Source organism: Archocentrus centrarchus, chromosome 1 (genome assembly GCF_007364275.1).
Source record: "Archocentrus centrarchus isolate MPI-CPG fArcCen1 chromosome 1, fArcCen1, whole genome shotgun sequence".
NCBI lineage: Eukaryota > Metazoa > Chordata > Actinopteri > Cichliformes > Cichlidae > Archocentrus > Archocentrus centrarchus.
In genome coordinates, this window is record NC_044346.1 from 39,405,397 (window position 1) to 39,424,977 (window position 19,581).

General features: G+C 42.3%; 1 protein-coding gene across 2 annotated transcripts in view; it reads right to left on the reverse strand.

Annotated features, from left to right (window-relative positions):
- Nucleotides 1-19,581, reverse strand: part of sorcs3a (sortilin related VPS10 domain containing receptor 3a) — a 232,051-nt gene that overhangs the window by 133,684 nt on the left and 78,786 nt on the right. For both annotated transcript variants that reach the window (XM_030730511.1, XM_030730512.1), the window contains exon 2: nt 13,663-13,730. In XM_030730511.1, coding sequence (XP_030586371.1) covers nt 13,663-13,730 — 68 coding nt within the window. The remainder of the gene's footprint in view (nt 1-13,662; nt 13,731-19,581) is intronic.

The window sequence follows — 19,581 nt, forward strand, 5'->3', positions numbered from 1 at the left end:
TCAGTGAAACACACGTGAGAGCAGAGGACAATGAAGCGTGGCAAAAATAATGGTACCTCAAAAGACTGAGCACTGTACACCAAAGTCTATCTGTCCTTCAATTGATTAACAGTTGCATCCATGTCTGTACCTGTATGTGTGTGTGTGTTGGTGGGTAATACTGACAGGAAAATATAAAAACAATCCATGTGTGAAACAAACAGAAAACAGGAAACGTGCCTGTCGACTGCACTAGAATTCATTCTGCTGTTAATACAAAGCACTGCGAAACTTGGAGACGATCCTGCGGTATATAAACAAAAGATTCCACATAACAACCATGTGCTGGAGTGTGATATGTGGAAACAAGGAGCAAAGCAAAAAGTGGAGAAAAGCTGAAGTAAAAGTGGCAAAAAAAAATAAATCTTCACAGTATCCTGGCTGACATCAGGCCTTGCCAAATATAGCCCTGCCCGCATCACTGCACTGCAACACGCCTGACAAATGCAGTGTTGAGGAAATACCTTAAAGGAACATCCGGAGTGGGACAGAAGTGCCGACATTCAAAGATCACTCTCAGTGACAACATTTGTTGTGTATCCTACTCGCAGGTCGTGTTCTCCGTTCAGGCTCGACAGCAGTAAGGTAAGTATCTTTGATTCACCCTCCTCCCTGCTCTAGAATGCTTTTTTCCAGAATGAATCTTTAAATAAAGTATAAAAATTTTAAAATCTCCTCCCAGACATGCTGACTTTTTCATGAGGTCCAGAAGGACTTTGGGTTACAAAGGATAAATGTGCTTTTGACATCCACCTCTTGTCTCATGGCTTAGATTACCTTACCCAACCCCTTTTCGCACTTCTCTGTCAGCTTTCCTCACAACTGATCACAACTCTACTGTGTGTGATTTAAATCATGGTAGGGGTGCAAGATTAGGAAGAAGAAGAAGAAAAAAAAAAAAAGACAAGTGTGTTTTTCAACCCTACAAAGCTGGCAGGGAAAGCACAAGCAGAAATGACTTCTATTTATTATTAATGAAAGGCGAAGGCCTGAAAAACAGCAGTCGGACGGCCAGATTACAGTTATACACTGTGCATTGTTGGAGAGCAGCAGCGCACCACAGTGGCCAGTAGGTAGGTTCAGGTCTGTGCTTCAACAATGTGACTGGGGTGCTGAGAGTGATGGTAATTGACATGTCGAGGTCAGGAAGGAGGGGTAAGACCATGTGTATAAAAAGAGACCTATAAAATATGAAAATGCTCGTGAAAGATTGGAGATTAAAATAACGCTTTGTTTTCAGTTTCTAAGAGAAAATATGAAGATTTTAAGTGTCTGAGTGGATGCTTGCAACATGTAAGTACTCTCAGTCTAACTACAAAGTTACAGAATATTCAAATACATCAAATCCAACGTTGAGTCATTCACCTGATATTCATGCAAGCTACAGCTAAGAAAATCTAACTTTTATTTTTGGATTTGGTTGGTTTGTTTATTGAATTCAAAGTAAGAGTTGGGTGCAAATAAGTAATACTTATTGTTAGCTTGATGCTATATTTTTCTACGTTTAAAGCTTCAGAAGAATGAAACAGAGATCAGGGGAAGATGCTGACTGGGGCAGTTGGGTGGAGTCTTCTAAGGTGAGTTCACCGTAAAGGACCAGGCAAGGAAGGCGAGAAGAGTGTGTGCAGATGACATGTCCAGTTCATCCAATTACACAATAGAGGAGAAAGGACTTGATGTTGGAAGATCCCACAGTACTGAGAATCTTGGTTTGCGGGACATGGTCGTCTTGGGTTGGAGGCATCAGAGTTAGAAGGCTTCCAACATGTTGACTTGCCTCCTGTACAGGGTTCAGGCCTCACATCCATACAGGAGGGTAGAGACGCAGAAGGCCTGGTAGACTGAGACTTTCATCTTTATTCACACGCGATGATTCATGAAGACACATTTGCAATGACGCCCCAAAACAGGCGGCATTTGGCGGATGTGGTTCGTGATCTCCCTGTCCAGGGAGGCATTGTTCAAGATGATGCTCCCCAAGTAAGTGAACTAGTCCGTATGCTGTCTGTGTAGGTTCTCAGTCATCCAGGTCATAGTAGTCTCTGGAACTTGAAAAAAGGGCGACTGGACTTCTTGAAGACGTTTCACCTCTCATCTGAAAGGCTTCTTTAGTTCTCAAACCAAAAGGTGGAGAGATCTTCGTATGCTCCAGGGCTTCAGTCCCAATAGTGATTGCCATTGGAGTTTGGTTAATGTAGAAGGACGTCTGTAGGGTGAGAGTTTTGGGGACACTGACCAGGAGTCCAAGTCTACAATAGCCTTCCTGTATAGACACAATGATCCTTTAGAGGTGTGCTGTAGACAAGGAAACACTGGCACCATCATCGGCATACAGGAGCTCCATGACGATAATGGACTGGGCCTTTGTAGTGGCAGAGAGGCGTCAAAGGTTGAAGACATTTCCTTCGAGCCAGTAGCAGATACGTAGTGCATCATTGCTTTTGATGGTATTTCTGGAGAGGAGGGTGACAGCGACTTGGTAAATGTTAAAAAGTACTGGAGTGAGACCACATCCCTGTTTCACCTCCCACTGTGAGACTTTGAAGGCAGGAGAGGTTTCACCTCCAATACAGATCTTTGCTTGCATGCCTTCATGAAACTGGCGGAGCATCGATGGACATCCAAACTACTGCACCAAGCTCCAGATGAGTGAGCAATTGATGGTGACGAACGCCTTCTTAAGGTCAAGAAAGGTGAAGTTAATGTCTTGCTGGTGCTCCCAAGCTTTCTCAAGAAGTTGATGGTACGTCTCTCTGCACGAAAGCCAGCTTGGGATTCAAGGAGAACTCACTCATTGATGTAGACAGTGAGTCTGTGGAGCATGGTGTGAGAATCTCAACATCCAAGAGAGATATCATAGCTATTGCCACATGTGGAGACGTGTCCTTTCTTTGTACCAGACGACGGTCTGTCCAGCACTCTGCACCTCGGACACTGGTAATCAGGACCTCACGAATGTCTCGATGGTGAACGATGTAATCTAGAAGACACCAGCTTTTGGAGCGCAGGCGCACCCATATGGTCTTCAGTTTCTCCGGGAGTTAAAACGTTGTGTTTGTGATGCACAGCTGGTCGCCCACGCAGGCCATTGACATTCATGTTTCCAGATCCATGTCTTCCAACGATACTGTCCCAGACGCCATAATTGCATCATCCCCGAGGACAGTGATTTTTGTCTGCTGCAGGAGTACGGTGAAAAACAGCGAGGTATAAAAGTCGTGTTTAACCTCATCCTCAGAGTCCAGCATCGGGGCGTGTGCGCTGAAGAATAGCCTTTGCCAGGGCTATACCCAACTTACTACTGTGGGTACTTGTATAACTTAAACTAAATTAAATTCACATTTTCTCTGAGGAAAATCTAATCCACTGTCTAGTTTCTTGCTCTGAACACTCACATGGACATTGTTAGAGACCCAGGTACAGACACAGGGGTACGTGTGCTTTCAGAACATCATGTCCACAAACTATCTATCCCATAGCAGCTGAAAGTAATGATCTGTCTGCAAATATACTGAGCTACTATAAAAAATAAAGGGACAGTGCTTTATTTTTAGTACTTGTTTTAAAAGTGCTGGGGCCAACTGTGCTAAAGAAACAGTTCTCCATCTTAATATGTATTCCACAGCCTGCAGGAACGTCCCTGGCTCCGTTTTCAACATAATGGATGCAGGTTGTGAACAAACTTTTGATTTATATATGTCATAACTCCTTTGGAAATATGCTCATCATGTACTGTGTATGCAGAATCCGATATTAAATCATTCCCTCCTTTTCTGTCAGAGCAGAAGTCGCTCGGCAGGGATGAACGACTAACAAATACAAGTGTTTAGCAGAACACCAGCTGTTTCTCTGGTGGAGACTTGGTAAAGTAGAATTGATAAAAGCCAGGCAGGGGTGTAAGAAGTCTGAGCACGCTCTTTTTGTTTGATCGCATGCTCATTTGCCGGCGCGCATCCTGTTGTGGCAGCACAGGGGTAAATACAAGTTGTGTTGCCTTTTCCAATGAGAAATGGGGAAAAAAGTGCTCTCCTGGAAGGTGAGTGGGAGCTATCCTTCACGACTCTGCAGTGCCTTTATCTGCTACCTTTCTTCTTTCTGATAAGCAGCTCCAGAGCCAATCATGTGGAACTTATAACTCAGACATGTGAAAGTGAAGTTTTACCAAGTTAAGTAAGGAGGAGGTAAAAATGAATAATAAACTTTCCTCCAACCGTCACTGAACTTTTCTTCTGTGCAGCATGAACTCCTCTGCTGTTCACACACATTGAGCAGTCCTGGCAGCATCTCTCAGCACTGGCAGCAGCCCATCCATAATCTCAACAGATCTGAGCCTGTGGCCGGCCTCACCACTGACTATATAACTGTCCCCTGTGCAAGCGCCAGCAGCTGGTACGGGCAAAAACAAAATGTGTATCTCACTATAGCACCCAGGCCACCAGCTACAGTACATCAGCGCAGTCCAGCACCTCGCTGCGGGCGAATGATGTCATAATGTTGTCCTCTATGGAAATATTTGTGTCATTTCACATAAGAGCTGCAGTCAGAGCTCTGAGGCTACCGCTGCTGTCGACAAACACAGGACTTTTTGTCATGTGTTTGAGGGGTATCCACTTACTCATCTGTATGAAGCCATGAGAAACAGATTCATGGGTTCATCAAACAAGACAGAACACTGAGTGATGTAGGTTACAATGAAAAGACCTTTAACCCCCCCCCCCAAAAAAAAATCTCCAATCACAGCAGGGTAGCTGATTACCAACAAACTGGGGCCACCTCACACAGACAGACGCCCTTGAATAACTAGTATGAAATTCCACATTGCCTCCAGAGCAAAGCTATATGATGAAATCTACCATTTGCTGTTATGACAAAATGCAAATGAGCGTGTGCTTCAGGATGTGAGGAAAAGGCCGTAGAGTATGTAATTAAAAAGGAAAATTAAAATATTGTGAGAAAAGATCAGAATGAATGACCTTAATAACAGCAAAGGTGAATCACGTGTAGGTAAAGCAACTGCAATCTACGTGAAATATGTTTTAAAGGTACATGCACATGACACAGTGGACTTTCAGGCTTCCTCCAATAAATCCCATAATTGTGAGATATGCGAAATTGTTGGCTTGTGTTCACTCCAGGTTGACAGCTGCTTTGAATAAACCAGTCTAACTAGTTCAGTCTGACAAATGGCCTGCTGTGTGTGCTGGGCTTTTGACAGACGTGTGTGATCTTTGTAGCTGCACGGATCGCATGCTAACATGAAAACTGTGAGTGCAAGCAGCATGTGAACAACCTAGAAACCAAGATAAAAGTGATCCCTTCACTTTTTCTTTTCATTTAGCCCTTTTAATCTTTATGTAACTATAATAAATAATACAGTAAGTACAAAGACTTTCCATAACCACAGAGAAGTTCCAGTCCTTTGTTTTTGTTAACAACGGGCCTATCAATGGGCCACTCACTCCCCATAGCTTTTACAGCCTCTATGGTTAATTATCTCCTTCATAAAAACTGTACAGTGGGGCACGCTTCTGGGCTACAAGTTATCCATTTAGATATTGTTAAAGGTTGCCCCAAAATGCAGTGAATTATTCAAAAACAGATAAAGCAGCTATTGTCCTAATGGTTGTTTATGTTACCTTCCATCACAGACGGTAGAATTGGTGCAGTCTGGCTACTGAAACCATGATATATCCTATGATTTTGATTAATGACAATACTATGCTAGACAAAAGACTTTGGCTTTAGATTGTGACACTTATAGTTGACGTCAAATTGATTTGTTTGTGAGTTTAACAGAGTTTAAACGTGTTTGTCCAGCTCTGAACATCTCGAGGGATTATATCTTGTATTTGTCAGAAATGTAGAAGAAAGGAATTTTAAAAAAAAAATGTACAACCCCAGTTAATTCTAAGAGGATTAGATGGGAACTCGTGTTTTCAGATTTGACTGACCTTGTATGGAATGACACGAGTAACACTGTTCATGTTACACATTCTCATCTGATCCATAAATTTGGTTCAATGCAGCTTTTACCGTCCTATATTTACCACATGCAGCTGTTCATCACCCTAGGCCCTATTTTCTTCTCTTTTAGTAGATCCTACAGTAGCTGTATCAGTTTGATCCTCTCCCCTTTCAAGGAAGTGCTTTTGAAAAGTTCTGGTGAGCCCCGGCTGCTGAGGTTTGGAGGGAAATACCAAGTCCAATTGCAAAAGGTCACAGACATCAGGTGGGTCTCTCTGAGAGAGCCAGGCCCTTATTATAGGCACTGACCTGTGAAATATCACATAGCCCATGAGCATGCTCAGCAAAATGATGCAATTTGAGAGGATGTCACTCTTCAACCCCAGGTGACCCCATCTTGGCACAGTGGGAGAGGTGGAGTCTGCAGCCAGGGACTGATAATGCAGTGTAATCTCTCCCCTCTCTCCCTCTTCATCTTTCTGATTGTCCTCTGTATTTTGACAAGGGAATCCCTCCAACAAGGCTTTCCAAACCAGAGGTGGATATTTGCTTTCCTCTTTTGACACAGCTTCCTGGGCAGGAGTGGAAATAATTTTTTATTTCAGAGGAATTTATCACTACTACCCAAGATGCATCAGCATAAATGGAGAGATCAAACACTGTTTGGGGGAATGAGACTTGTAGAAACCAGCTTTGCCTATTAACATCCAATACTCCCCAGGATGTCAATGCAAAGGAGCACAGATTCCAGAGTGAGAATACATTTATTTTTCTGGGTCTTCCTACACGATAACGTGTTTCTTTAAAAGGATATTAATTTACTGTCGTATTCCAGTTACATTCTTCTGTGTGAGCCTGAGACACCCCTCTAGAAAAAGGTCAAATTGAAGCATCAGAGGTTGATATAACCTGAATTTTGATCACTGATGACTCAAAACTCTATCCCACATATTCTATACAACCAGTGCGAGCTTTCTCTTATCACCTGATGACACCATGAGGGGTTCGGAGTAGTGACTATATCTGACCTTGTGTTAAATTAGTGAAATTCCCCTTTAGCCCTTGATATGTTCCACATTACAAAGCAACTAGTGATACACATACACACCCACTGTCTAACTTTTGCCTAATATTTTATAATCACTGTCATTTTCAGTGACACTAATTTCAGGCAGTTATTCACATAATGAACATTTCTTCACACCAAACATCATTACAACTGTAATCAGGATGTTAATAGGGGACAAAAAAAGAGTGAAGAGAATGCCTTTTTTTTTTATCAGATCAGCGTTAATTTGCTGAAGGCACGAATAAGACCAATTAAATCAAAATAATTAGACTCAAACGCCTGATCATTTGGTGTGAAAATTTCCCTTAATGAAATAGAACTGACTACAGCATTGTTCCCTGGAGGATGAAATGACAAAAGTCAGATAGTCACTACGTGTTCATTGGTGGTATGTTGTTATCATTTAGAGGTCTATTGGGAGAAAGTTGTTCATTTTCACAGATATTGATTGAACCATCTCAGACCACAGAGATAACACAATAATTGTTAAGCCGGGAGGTGTTTTCACTGTAGACAAAGTGAGGCACTCAGAAGTGTTAAAGGCCACTCACCGCCACAGACAGGAACTCTTAAAAGTGCAAATGAGAACTGTCAGTTGTACCTGGATTTTCACAGTGATGTCATTTTTAGACATGTAACTTATAAAGAAATGTGTCAGATTTGTGTTCATGGTCGTGTGAGAAGGTGCAGAATAGGTGCGTGTGAATGCTGGACTCGTTCTCTTCCTGACTTAATCAAGTGGCTTTGGTGCCTCCACCCTCAGCTCTGGTGCTCTGTGAACTCTGTAAACATTTTCTGATTAGATGATGTGCTGAGTCACTAGTTCCAGGTCATATTGAATATGACATGGTTAGATTCAGATTATCCAGGCTTTGCTGTGAGCTATGGTTTCCCCGGATTCACAGATTTTACCCTCCTCATCAGGTTGGAGCTCATGATGGGTCTTCACTAACCAACGGTCACAGTAGCTTTTATACTCATAGTGTCAAACTCAACTCTCATGGGTCAAAATCTAACTAACATTAATAAGGAAACATTAATTTGGTCATTTACCCCTGGACTGAACCTAAAGAGTTCAGAAGAATGAATGCTTTTGTAATGATTACTTTGTGAAGTGCATGCTCTTTTAGTTATTTTACCATCTAGTGTGTGTCACGTCGAACATAAATCACTGTTTCAAATCTTTTCCCTAAAAAATCTTTGTTTTTAGTGTCTTGAACTTGTGTGCAGCACAGAAAAGAGATTTAGCTGACTTTGAACTAGTACTTTCTAACAGCTCAGTTGGCACTCTGTCACAGAGTGAGGTCGGCTGCAGTGATTAAAAGTATACTTTGTCCAGTGAATGTAATTTGGTGTTTGTTTATATGCTAAACATCTTAAACCTTTATTTATATTTACAATATTTGAGTCATCGCTGTTTTGTGTACAACATAAAACTTGACTTTTCCACTGTGTGCTGTAGTGGTACAAAAAGAGATTAACATCAGCTCATCCTGAAGCTTTCCAGCTCAGTAATTCAGAACCACACTGTGTGCACAACTTCAGTAAACTTGCTACACCGCTCAGAGAAAACAACTGCTGCATAGGCTTGTTTTGCAAAAAGTACAAGTATAGGAAATGTCAAATTCATATACTGATAGGAGGGAAATACAATATGACTTTGTTGTTGGCGTTAATTTACCCATGTTTGAATACCTGCAAATGAGTACAGGGCTTGTCATATTTGATAAATTCTCATCCACTGAGGGACAATACTCCAGAGACCAGATGAGAGAGGCTGAAAAACTTTGAAGAAGTGTTTTGCTGAGTTGATTTATTGTCAACAATGAACAACTCGCCTCCGTTTCTTTCCCCTCAACCACTCACATATGAAGGCTCCTTTGAAAATTATGCAGAGACAGAGTGATCAGCTTTCATTGTTTAAGGTCAGGATGTTCATTAAAATTGACAGACTGACTAGGCAATACTTTGAGGTGTTGGCAGTGCCTTGACCTTTGCAAAAAGACAGTGTTAGTCTTGCCATTTGGGACGTCTTCCCGTAAAGTGATAAACATTCTCTGCGACTGCTTCTCTGCCCACTGTATCAGAGCTGGGATCTCAATTAGCTGGCACAGGAAAGGCCAATCATAGATCTGGGCAGACACAAAACTGGCAGATTTCTCATCATCGTGCAGATGCAAATAGTACCTTTCTTCATCTACTTAGCTGCTCCTCTCTCTGCTGTTCTTTAAATCAGCGTAAAAACGTGACAGAATACGATTTCTTTCTGTGTGCCTCCCTGCCTCTGGTCACATGCTAATACATTAGAAAGTCAAACCCAAACCGACAGCTGCTGGCCTCACTGTAGGTTTGTGAGGCAGGGACAGGGTTGCCACTAGTGTTCATCTCCAACCACAGCAATGGGCCCTTTTCTTACAACATGTACATGAATAGGGCTGCAACTATGGATTATTTTAGTAATCAAGTATTCTACCTATTATTCCATTGAGTAATTGATAAGAAATACTTTTGTCTTATTAACATAAGGCAAAATATTTTAACTTCCATACTGCAGATGTTTCTCTGTGTGAAACAGACAGCGGTGGATGGAGCAGCTAGAAAAAGTTCTCTGTTCTTCATCTGTTGATCAGGTGGTTGATGAAGGACCTGTGTCCCAGTAAAGGTTTAATGGTGGTTACAGGAACAAGGGCTGCTGCTTTGGATGCTAGAAAAACGTTTCCTGTCGCTCCACCTGAGCTCACCGTCTCAGTAACGGCTCCGCCTCTTTTTATTACCATGCGTGTGCAGACAGACTGCACGTAAAGCAGCTGCTGCTGTTGCGTTATCAGTGTTTTTGTTGAAAAACTGGGGGCTGCATGAGCTTAATGCTGTAGTGCTTTGTATTCACACGAGTGCTCCTAAATACGTTTCTATTGCAGGTCTATTTTTAGTCGCTAATCAGGGACCAAAGCATAAAAATATTTTCCCGGAGCTGAACGGTACTGAACGAGGTTTTCCGTCGTTACCAAATGATCATAGTCCATTCAGGCTCAATGTCCTCATAGATCGATGTCCTGATGCCCATGCTGGAGGACCTCTACTGTTTACTTGCCATAATGACTCAGTGAACAGTCTCCTGATGGGTTTATGATCTCGGTCGATAATTTCATTACAAAATGATTCTGATCTGCGAATTATCGCCCACGTTCTAATCTTAAAGGTCGAGGCAGTCGAGGGTATGCTTTAGGATGGGCCCGGCTGGACCACCACTCGCTCGTCACATCTGATTTTCAAAGACCAAGATGGTGTCAGTTAGCAGTGGGTAACGTGATGATGGCTACATCAACCTTTTATGTGTAGTCTATGAATGCAACATGTTGGATGCATTTCAAAGAAAGATCACAACTTTCCTGTCATACTTAAGTACTTAAGTATGCACGCTCCATTAAGTTCCCATTATGGCAATTTTCACCTCTCCTTGAGGTTAGATTATGTTCTCTCTCTGCCATCTGTGGTTGTTATGACAGGGCATATGTTTGGGGTTGTTTATGCGAAAAAGGACTATAGGGAGTTTCACCTTTTGCACATAATGCAGTATCCCTTTGCCCAATGTTTTCATAAATTGTACACAAATAAACAGAATAAAATGTAAGTGGAGCTAAAAATGATTTTGTTTTTTATGTCTGTGCAGCAAGTTTAGAAATGCAGACAGATTTTTAATCACAAAACTACCATTTAATTATGTGAGAAGAAGATTCACACTATTCCATGACAGCGTCTGCAGCCAGAGTCCCTTTGGTCTATCCTACCACAGCATATCAAGGGACTGCATTTTCTTTGCACTTATTCAAACACCCAAACACTTCTCTGCTCTGCCTCAGGATCCAAATTATACAGTAAATGTCTAAATGTCAAAAATGACTAGCAGTCATTTTGACATCACTTATCATTGCCAAACTACCACTTGAAGCTGGACAGAGTAAGCAAACTTCAGAAGTGTAAATGTTTTCAACTTTAAAGGACTGTCATCTCTGAAAGCTAAAAAAAACAAACAAAAACAGATGGAATATCATTTGTTTCTCTTGAGGCAAAGCCGCTGTGGTTTGAACTCGAGTTCAGCACGGTATCACTGGTGAGACGGGCTAGTCAAAGAGGAATCAGCGCTGAAGAAGAAAGCTGAAGGTCCCAGAGCTGCAGACAAACAACTTTCTCCCAATTGCAATAGTTTATCAACATCTAAGCCATAATGCAGAAATGTTGCATGGCAAAAATTACAGGAACAAAATGCAAGTGACTACTATAAGAGATATCTACTAAACCACTGACAGACACATCTATTAAACCACTTTATGCAAATATAGATAGCTCATGAAGTGAATGGGCTAAGTGGGAACCTGTGGCCAGCGAGGGACACACTAATGAGCATGTGCAGTGGACCACAACAAGTAGAAGCAAACCCAAAAGCCAGAAAATGTTATTTGTCTGATGTGCCAAGTGAGCAATTTTGATTCAAATGAGCTCTTAGCATCTCTGAGTCTTGTCTTAGTTCCCCTTAATGCATTCAACTCCCACACATAGGAGTATCATCAAACAGTTTGCCTATAAAAATAAAAAGTACATGCTTTAAAATCGGTTAATGTTTCGTTCAAGGTTATTTTCTCATACACCTCTGGACGGTTTTCAGCATAACTGCGATTTTTAGCTTTATGTTCTCTTGCACTTGCGCCTCTTAATGGGAACTGGATCTCCTCCAGTGCATCAACAACACACTGAAGGAGATAATTTATTTCAACTTCAATTTCAGGAAGTGGATTAAGGAAATAGTGGAATCCTGGAAAATGTGGAACTCGTTTCAGTGCCCTCCGGATATTACAGTAGCATCCTTGATAGTCTGACCTTTTGCGGAGGGGGTGGGGGTTGGGGCACAGCCCAAGGCCAGTTTGAAAGACAAGTTGAGGTTTGGTCTGTGCACAAGTTTGATGTTTGTTTTGAAATTACGAAGCATGCAGTGCAAGAGGTCAGGGAGAAGATGACCTGAGGATGGGAGTTTGGCCAAATTTTAATCGTGTGGTTTTTGATGTTTGGACCCATTTCCTGAATGTTTTAAAACTCTTGTAAAGACTACTGATAAATGTAAGTTATTTCATTAGGTTATTGCTATAGGTAGTAGAAATAATTACGCTCCTCCAGGTCCAGGAATGGCCTGCCTGGTCTGAACATGAGCTGTGTTTTGTTATTGGACTTCAGTGCAAACAAGGGCTGCAACTAAAGATTATTTTGGTAGTCGAATAATCTGTCAATTATTTTATCAATCAGTCAACAATTTTTTTCAATCTTACCTCACCTGTTCAAGCCTGCCCACCTGTTAAAATCACCTCATGACGTGTAGCTGAGCCGTCAACTGATCACCACCTGGTGGTAAGTTGGATCAGGTGGCGGGGCAGGATGCTGGACATACCCGCTGCACCTAAATGTATCGTGAGGGTGCGCTGGGAACACCTGGCAGAGGCCCCAGTCCATTAGATCTTCAACTTCCACCTCCAGCAGAACTTCAACAGCATTCGGAGGAAGGCTGAGGACATTGAGCCCAAATGGACCATGTTCCGCACCTCCATAGTTGAGGCTGCTGGTCGGAGCTGTGGATGCGAGGTGGTTGTTGCCTGTCATGGTAATCCCCGAACCAGATGGTGGACACTGGAGGTGAAGGGAGCCGTTAGGCTGAAGGAGGAGTCCTATCAGGCTTGGTTAGCCTGTGAGACTTTGGAGAGAGGCAGCTGATGGGTACTAGCAGGTCCCTCTTGGGTGAGGTGTTCCGGGCATGTCCTACTGGGAGGAGGCCCCAAGGCAGACCAGGACACGCTGGAGAGATTATAAGCTAAGAAGAAGACAGGTCTGCTTTTATGACACCACTGTGGCATCTGGAAGAATCCAGATTTTGACAGAATTGTGCCAAGGTTTGGCAGGGTCAGTTACCTGAGAGGCCCCTTAGCCCTAGAGTGCATCGTTTCCATGAAAAATGTGACAAGTCAGGACAACCCAGATTTAAAAGTGGATTACATGTAGTTTCAACTCATCAGGGATGTGTAACCCATCCTTTTTTTCCAGTGTATTTTTCCTCTTTACAAGCACTCTTGTTGTTTCATGCGTTTGTGTGTATGTGTGTTTATTTTATTCCCAATAGAGGTGGAGAAGGTGAGTACATCAGATAATATTCCAGAACAAGAGCATGGCAAACAGCATCCTCCACCTGAGTGCCCTGTCTGACTGTGCATGATACTAGAACAGTGTGTTCACAGCACCAGAGGAGCAGGTGAGGACAGGACAAAATGACTGCAGACTGGTGAGAAATATGAGACATTCAGTTTAAAGTTGTAAAGGAGAATAAATAAGAGGCCAAAACAGAGAAAACATTTGTTTTGTGGGTTTACCACAAGTCACAGGCTGTCAGATTCATTTCCTGCCACTGGACATTATGTTAAACTACCAAACAGCCAAAACATTAACTCAATCACAGGGTCATCACATGAAGCTTTTTCAACCCAGTGCTACTCTGAGAACATCACAGCTTTCAAACCAGCTACAATATATTATAGATAAAGTCTTGTACTCACCTCCAAAGTGTGCTCTCTGTGACGCTGCCAATGTGAAAGTCGTAGAGCTTGGTTAGAATCAGGATCACCTATAAAAAAAGAGGGAATTTAAGCATTTTTTATTAGGTGGTCAAAGTAAGCAGTGAATTCACATTGATGCAGAATGGGGACTCACATCAGTGACAGGAATACCACATCCCAGATTAACATCAGAACGATGCCGTTAAGCCACAACAAGCCTCAACGAGTGTTTGTAAAGTGGAACGCAGCACTAGAACGCACATAAGCCTTTACTGCATTTAGGTTTTGCTATTACCGTAGCGCCCAACCACACCACATGAAGCCCAGTGCTGACACAGACCAGTTTGTTCAGAGTGATGTTCTGATCAATGAATTTATTCAAGCGCAAATGAAATGAATGACAATCCTATTTAAGTCATTTCTATTTGTTTACACACTAAAAAAGGATGTAGCATTAAGTTGCCTTAGTTTTTATAAGTAGCTCAAACAGGAAAACATGAACGATATTCTTTTGAAATAAACTGGAAGAGGAGCCCGGGGCAGACCGAGCACACGCTGAGGTGTTCGCACACCCTGTCTGGGTTGAGCACACCTGAGGAACCCCTAGAGGATGCGGCAATGGAGATAAGATGACGGTCTGACCTACCAAACTTAACCTGCTGTCGTCTGTGGTGAAAAATTAATGCAAAGATTAAAAGGACTTCCTTTTCAAAGAGCTATTTTTCACTTGCAAGTCTTATGATCCCACAATTTATGACCCCAAAATCAATAACATTTAAAAGTAGAAGCATCTCTGAGGTGAAGGCTGAAAATAGTTTCAGTCAACACTTCTTGCAGTTACAATTCTTTGTTTCCTCAGAAGGTACATGCTTCCTGATGACTGTAACAATATAACTATTTGCATTTGTGGTAAACTGAATCTCTGGAACAGCAGTTAGGAAAACATGATGAGGCTCTGGAAGTGATAGATTAGCATGTTGCATAATTAGCTGTGTTTCCAACACTGTGCATGCCACTTTCAAACTTAGTTTTACTCTTGATGGAGCACACTGCCATCTTTGCCCCTGTGGAAAAGTCTGAGCCAACAGTCTCTGTGTTCACAGCTTTGGACTCGGCTCTTTTGGAGAGATAATCAGCAGGCGGGGCACTTTGATAAGCACTGTGCAAGTCCTCAGAGCAAATCACAAGATATGAAGGACTAGTTTTCCACGACAGGATCAGTGGTCAGCTGTGATACTCCACTCCAGAGTGAAGGATCACAAATCTGTTGCTCAGGGACAGCTGGGGTGTAGCGTCAGAGGAGAAAAAACGCTCTTCATTATACTTAACCATCTGGTAGCCTCCACTTATATTCACCTCTGGGTTACAGAAAGCAGTCAAAAAATGTCTTACATAGAAAAGCTTGCTCATGCAATTATTTAGCATTTATCACACACTTGACCTGACCTCACTGGGGGGAAACTTCCTTTTACATAATAAGATGCTATTTTCATCCATCAGTCCGTTGTTTTTCTTAGCTGTACTGTTTTCCTTCTGACTAAATGACTACTGCTCCTTCTCATTAGCATCCATGTCTCTTGTTAGCATTTCCCTCCCTGCAACAAGCTTCTGCTTGTTTAAAGCAACCTGACAGGCCTGACTTGAGTCACTTGGCTGGGAGGGGGTGTAGGAGGTGTGGCCTTGACTCTTTTGACAGAACTCAGCAATCAGGGCTAGATAAGAAGCAAATTAAACTTAGCAAAGAACCAGTGTCCTGGCTCCCCTGACCTCCTGTGCTACTCATGGTTGTGAAGCTCGGGAGGCCTGCAGACTTCCAGGACCTTTCCACCTCTGGCCGAGCCTCACTCTCCTCAGAAGCCCTGCAAACAACCAGTCGCTTACCAGGGTTCCTTGGATGGTACTTGTGTGAAGATGTGCCACACGCCCAAGGGATCCTCCTACTAAGAATGTGGACATACGGTTCAGGCCAAACAAGATTGCAGTCCAGTGAGAGGCCAATGCTGCATAAGAAGAAAATGGATTCCTGCCATTCGGCTCCTCAGCACAGCAGAACTTGATCTTCGTGTGTGTTTGTTAGAAATGCCACTCTAGATGTGTGTATATCTCTGTGTGTTTCCGTGGGCTTTGTGCTGCTGAGATGTGTGGCTGTGTCCGCTTGGGGGGGTGACACACACAGACACGAGTAGACTCCTCACGACATGACAGTCTGAATTTGAAATTCACATTGAACAACCAGCAGAAAACAGTCTCTCTGCTTTGGTCCTTTCAAACGTTCTACAGCAAATCTTAAAATGTGTCTTGAAAACATCTTTTCAGCTGCCATTAAAGAGATTTTTGAAAGAATGTTTAATGCATTAGGCCTCAGACCTGGGTAAGAATAGCATGTGGATTTCAGAAAACACCAGCCACTGTTTATTTACACGCTTGCTTGCAAGTGTTCACGCTCTTTGTTCAGGCGGTGGGACAAAAGGACAAAACTGCAGCACCCCACCCCCCCCCCACCCCCCCCCCACACACACACACACACACACACGCACACACACACACGCACAAATCCCGAGTTGACTTGCAAGTATTGAATCAAAATGTCAGTTACATTACATTTGAATGAGCTTTGTTGCCTCACCAACTGTGGTGAAAACATATTATTAGCATAACTAAACGTCCCCCTTTCCTCGTCCACCAATTTCCAAACACAGTCTTGAATACTGGTTCAGCTCATAGCATGCTGATGACACTGTTAATTACTTTTCTGAGGAAAAAAGCTCATCTCAAGTCTTTGCAGAGCAATAGATTAATTGTGATCATGACCTGAAGAGGCGTCACCTTCGATGTCAGGTAAAGGCACGAGGCAGCATATCAAGTCTTTTAAATTAAACCTGACGCTCTATAAATAGCAGTGCACGAGTTCATTCATGCTAAGCAGAATAATCATTTAAAAATGGTGACGCTAACACTGCCGCCATCTATTGTATATTTGATTTGGTGCGAATAAAGACACAAAGGTGGATTCAACTTACCTTTTTAAGCTACCAAATCAAACCTTTCAAAGCACAAACGTCACTCAGCACATGCACCAGAAAAACAAACATTAAAAGTTTCCCCTGAAAAAGAAATGATGTAATTTTGTTAATTAATCATGCTTTTTAACTCTTCCCAGAAACTTTACTGGCATCAAAGTAACGGATCAAAGCAAAACAAGAGATTCAAACTGGAATCCACTTCCACACCACATGGAACTTCCAAAACACAGCTCTTCAGACACTTTTGTACTTCAGCTCAAACAATTTCAAAGACATCAGCTTTGTGCACTGCAATCGGAACAAAAAAGCTCTCTGTGGCTTTGATTTCAAAATGTCATGGTACTCCAGTATTGACAGTCTCACACATCTGAAAACAAGCTTTTAGTCTGCAAACAAACGGCGGGATGGTTGACACTAAAATGGCAGCTGGAACTGATCATTATCTAGAAGTGATTAAGCTACCCCGCCTCTCAGTAGCATGTCAACAGCTGAGCAATTACTTTGTCAATTGGCGAGAGCTGTTTATGAGACACAATGTCATCTGGTGGCATCAGAGCTACAACTTGACATCAAGGCAGCACTGAAAAACACCACATCCTGTCTCACAATTTAGAATGACCATGAGAGAAAATGAAGCCATCAACTTAATGGTAAGTGGATAAATACAGTGTATGGGTCATAAATAGAGACAGAGAGCTGAAATAAAGAGGTGGGGCAACAATAGAGAGTCTCTGGCCTCAACTGTCATGTTTAGCTTTTGTTATCCTGCTAACGACAGAGAAGGCTGAACACTTTGGACCGGAGTGACGACCTGTCTGCTCACCTCTTTGGTCACTTTATCCACAGCATCATCCAACATGCACCTTTCCCAGCTGAGTATACTATTCACGTACTTGTAGCCATACTTTTATAGCCATACTGGTGTTAACACACAGCATAACCAGCAGCTAGCTTGCAGCAGTGCAGTACACTGGATCTCAGATGTTAAGCTAACCATTTCCCTCCAGGTTAGAGTGGCCGTGCTTCACCCCATTCAGATATGCAAATAAACAAATAATGCAAATAATGTCCTCTCTTTGCAGCTTCACAAAACTGTAATTTTCAATTGACAATGAAAGCAACTTAATGTAAGAATATCACATTAAAACTGTTGTTCTTCTGCAGGAAGAACTAATTCTACTGACCACATAAAATGTTAAATATAATTAATGTTTTGACCTATTTTACTGTCCTTTAATTCCAAAGCGCTGTCCATCAATGAGACTCGGCACACGGCTTCTGTAAGTCGAGTCTGATGTGCTGCTGAAAGCCTTGAGCCATCTCTACATGCCATCTCAGACCTGCTACAGTGTCAGACCTGAAATAATGTGAGAAGGATTGCACTTGAACAACTGATGTTAGGCGCACTGTTAGTATCTGACTCTGCCTCTCTTTATCCCATGTAGCACAGGCAAGGCTAACACCACATGTGCAGGTAGAGCACACAAATGCATCATTATGCACCAGAAAGCGCCGGCTACAAAGAGAAATAAAAAAATAAAGAAAGAAACACTCAAATCTGTTCAAGGCTGAAGGGTCTTAACATCCATCCCAGTATAACAGCATAGGAACCCAAGGTTTCTGTTAAGGCTCCCTTCTGAATGTTGCAATTATCTAATAAGTATTAGCCACAAATTAAATACATGCAGCACTTCTGAGATGAAGGCCAGTGGTGGATGAAAGGAAGGGAATTAGGATGTGAAATGAGTTGTGTTTGCTTATGTAAATGCAGACCGCTAGAGTATGCTGTAGCGGTTGGTGTGTTATAGTCTCATCAAGGCCACATCAGGGAGAAGACTGTTACTGTGCCCCTTCTGGACATCACTCACTCTGCTTCCTCGCAGCTCTCCCTCTGTCACTCTGTGTCTTCGTGTTGCCTCTCATGCTTTCTGCCTTCACTGCGCACTGAATCACTTCTTCCATCCTCTCCTTCCCCTCTCTCATTTATTCCATCCTTCTTGTGAGTGTCTATCTCTGGATTTTTTTCTTCCTCAGCAGCCACATCTCTGTGTTTTCCTCAAAACCAAAGCCTCTTTATCTCTGTTTATCTGGGCTCTCCTTTTTATTCCCCCTTGCACTGTTCTTCCGTGGTTTTACTTACTCCTCTTGTCCATACCTCTTATCTTTATTCTCTCATATTCTCTTCCTAATGTGCCCAAGAGTCTGCTACTCACCTTCACTCTCATCTTTTCTGTCTTATCTCACATCCAGATGCCCTCCCTCCCCCTTTCTTCCACTTTTTCATGTCTGCTTTGTTTTGTTTCCGTCTCTTTTCTCCTCTCTGTTTGGAGCTGACTCCACAGTCAGAGCTTTGAGATACAGGCAGCATGTCTAATTAAAATCACGTTAAATGTAGTGGTTGTCAAACTACAGAGGCAGTGAAGTTGGTGTGCTACTTAAAGCGCCTCTTTGTAAAGTCATTCCTAATCAATTATGTAACATTCAGCATCAAATCTGATTAATCACTATGCACTCATTAGTCTGTGTATAACATGACAGCTAATTGGAAAAATAAATCTTTAATGCTGCACTGATCGATATATACTGTTTTTTAATATCAGCAAACGATCTAATGGTGTGTGTGTGTGTGTGTGTGTGTGTGTGTGTGTGTGTGTGTGTGTGTGTGTGTGTGTGTGTGTGTGTGTGTGTGAACAGAAGTCATCCTCAGTGAAAAATCTGCAGACAAATATCATCTGATCTGACAGGTTGTATTCTACATGCACTTTGTCTGTTTTGGTTTGTACCTATGACTTTAATGCCCACACTCAGTTTTCATCAGTTGATGCATCGATACATAGCAGTGGCATTTCTTTCATAAATGTGGTGGCACAGAGGGAACGGGCTGATGTGACCTGTA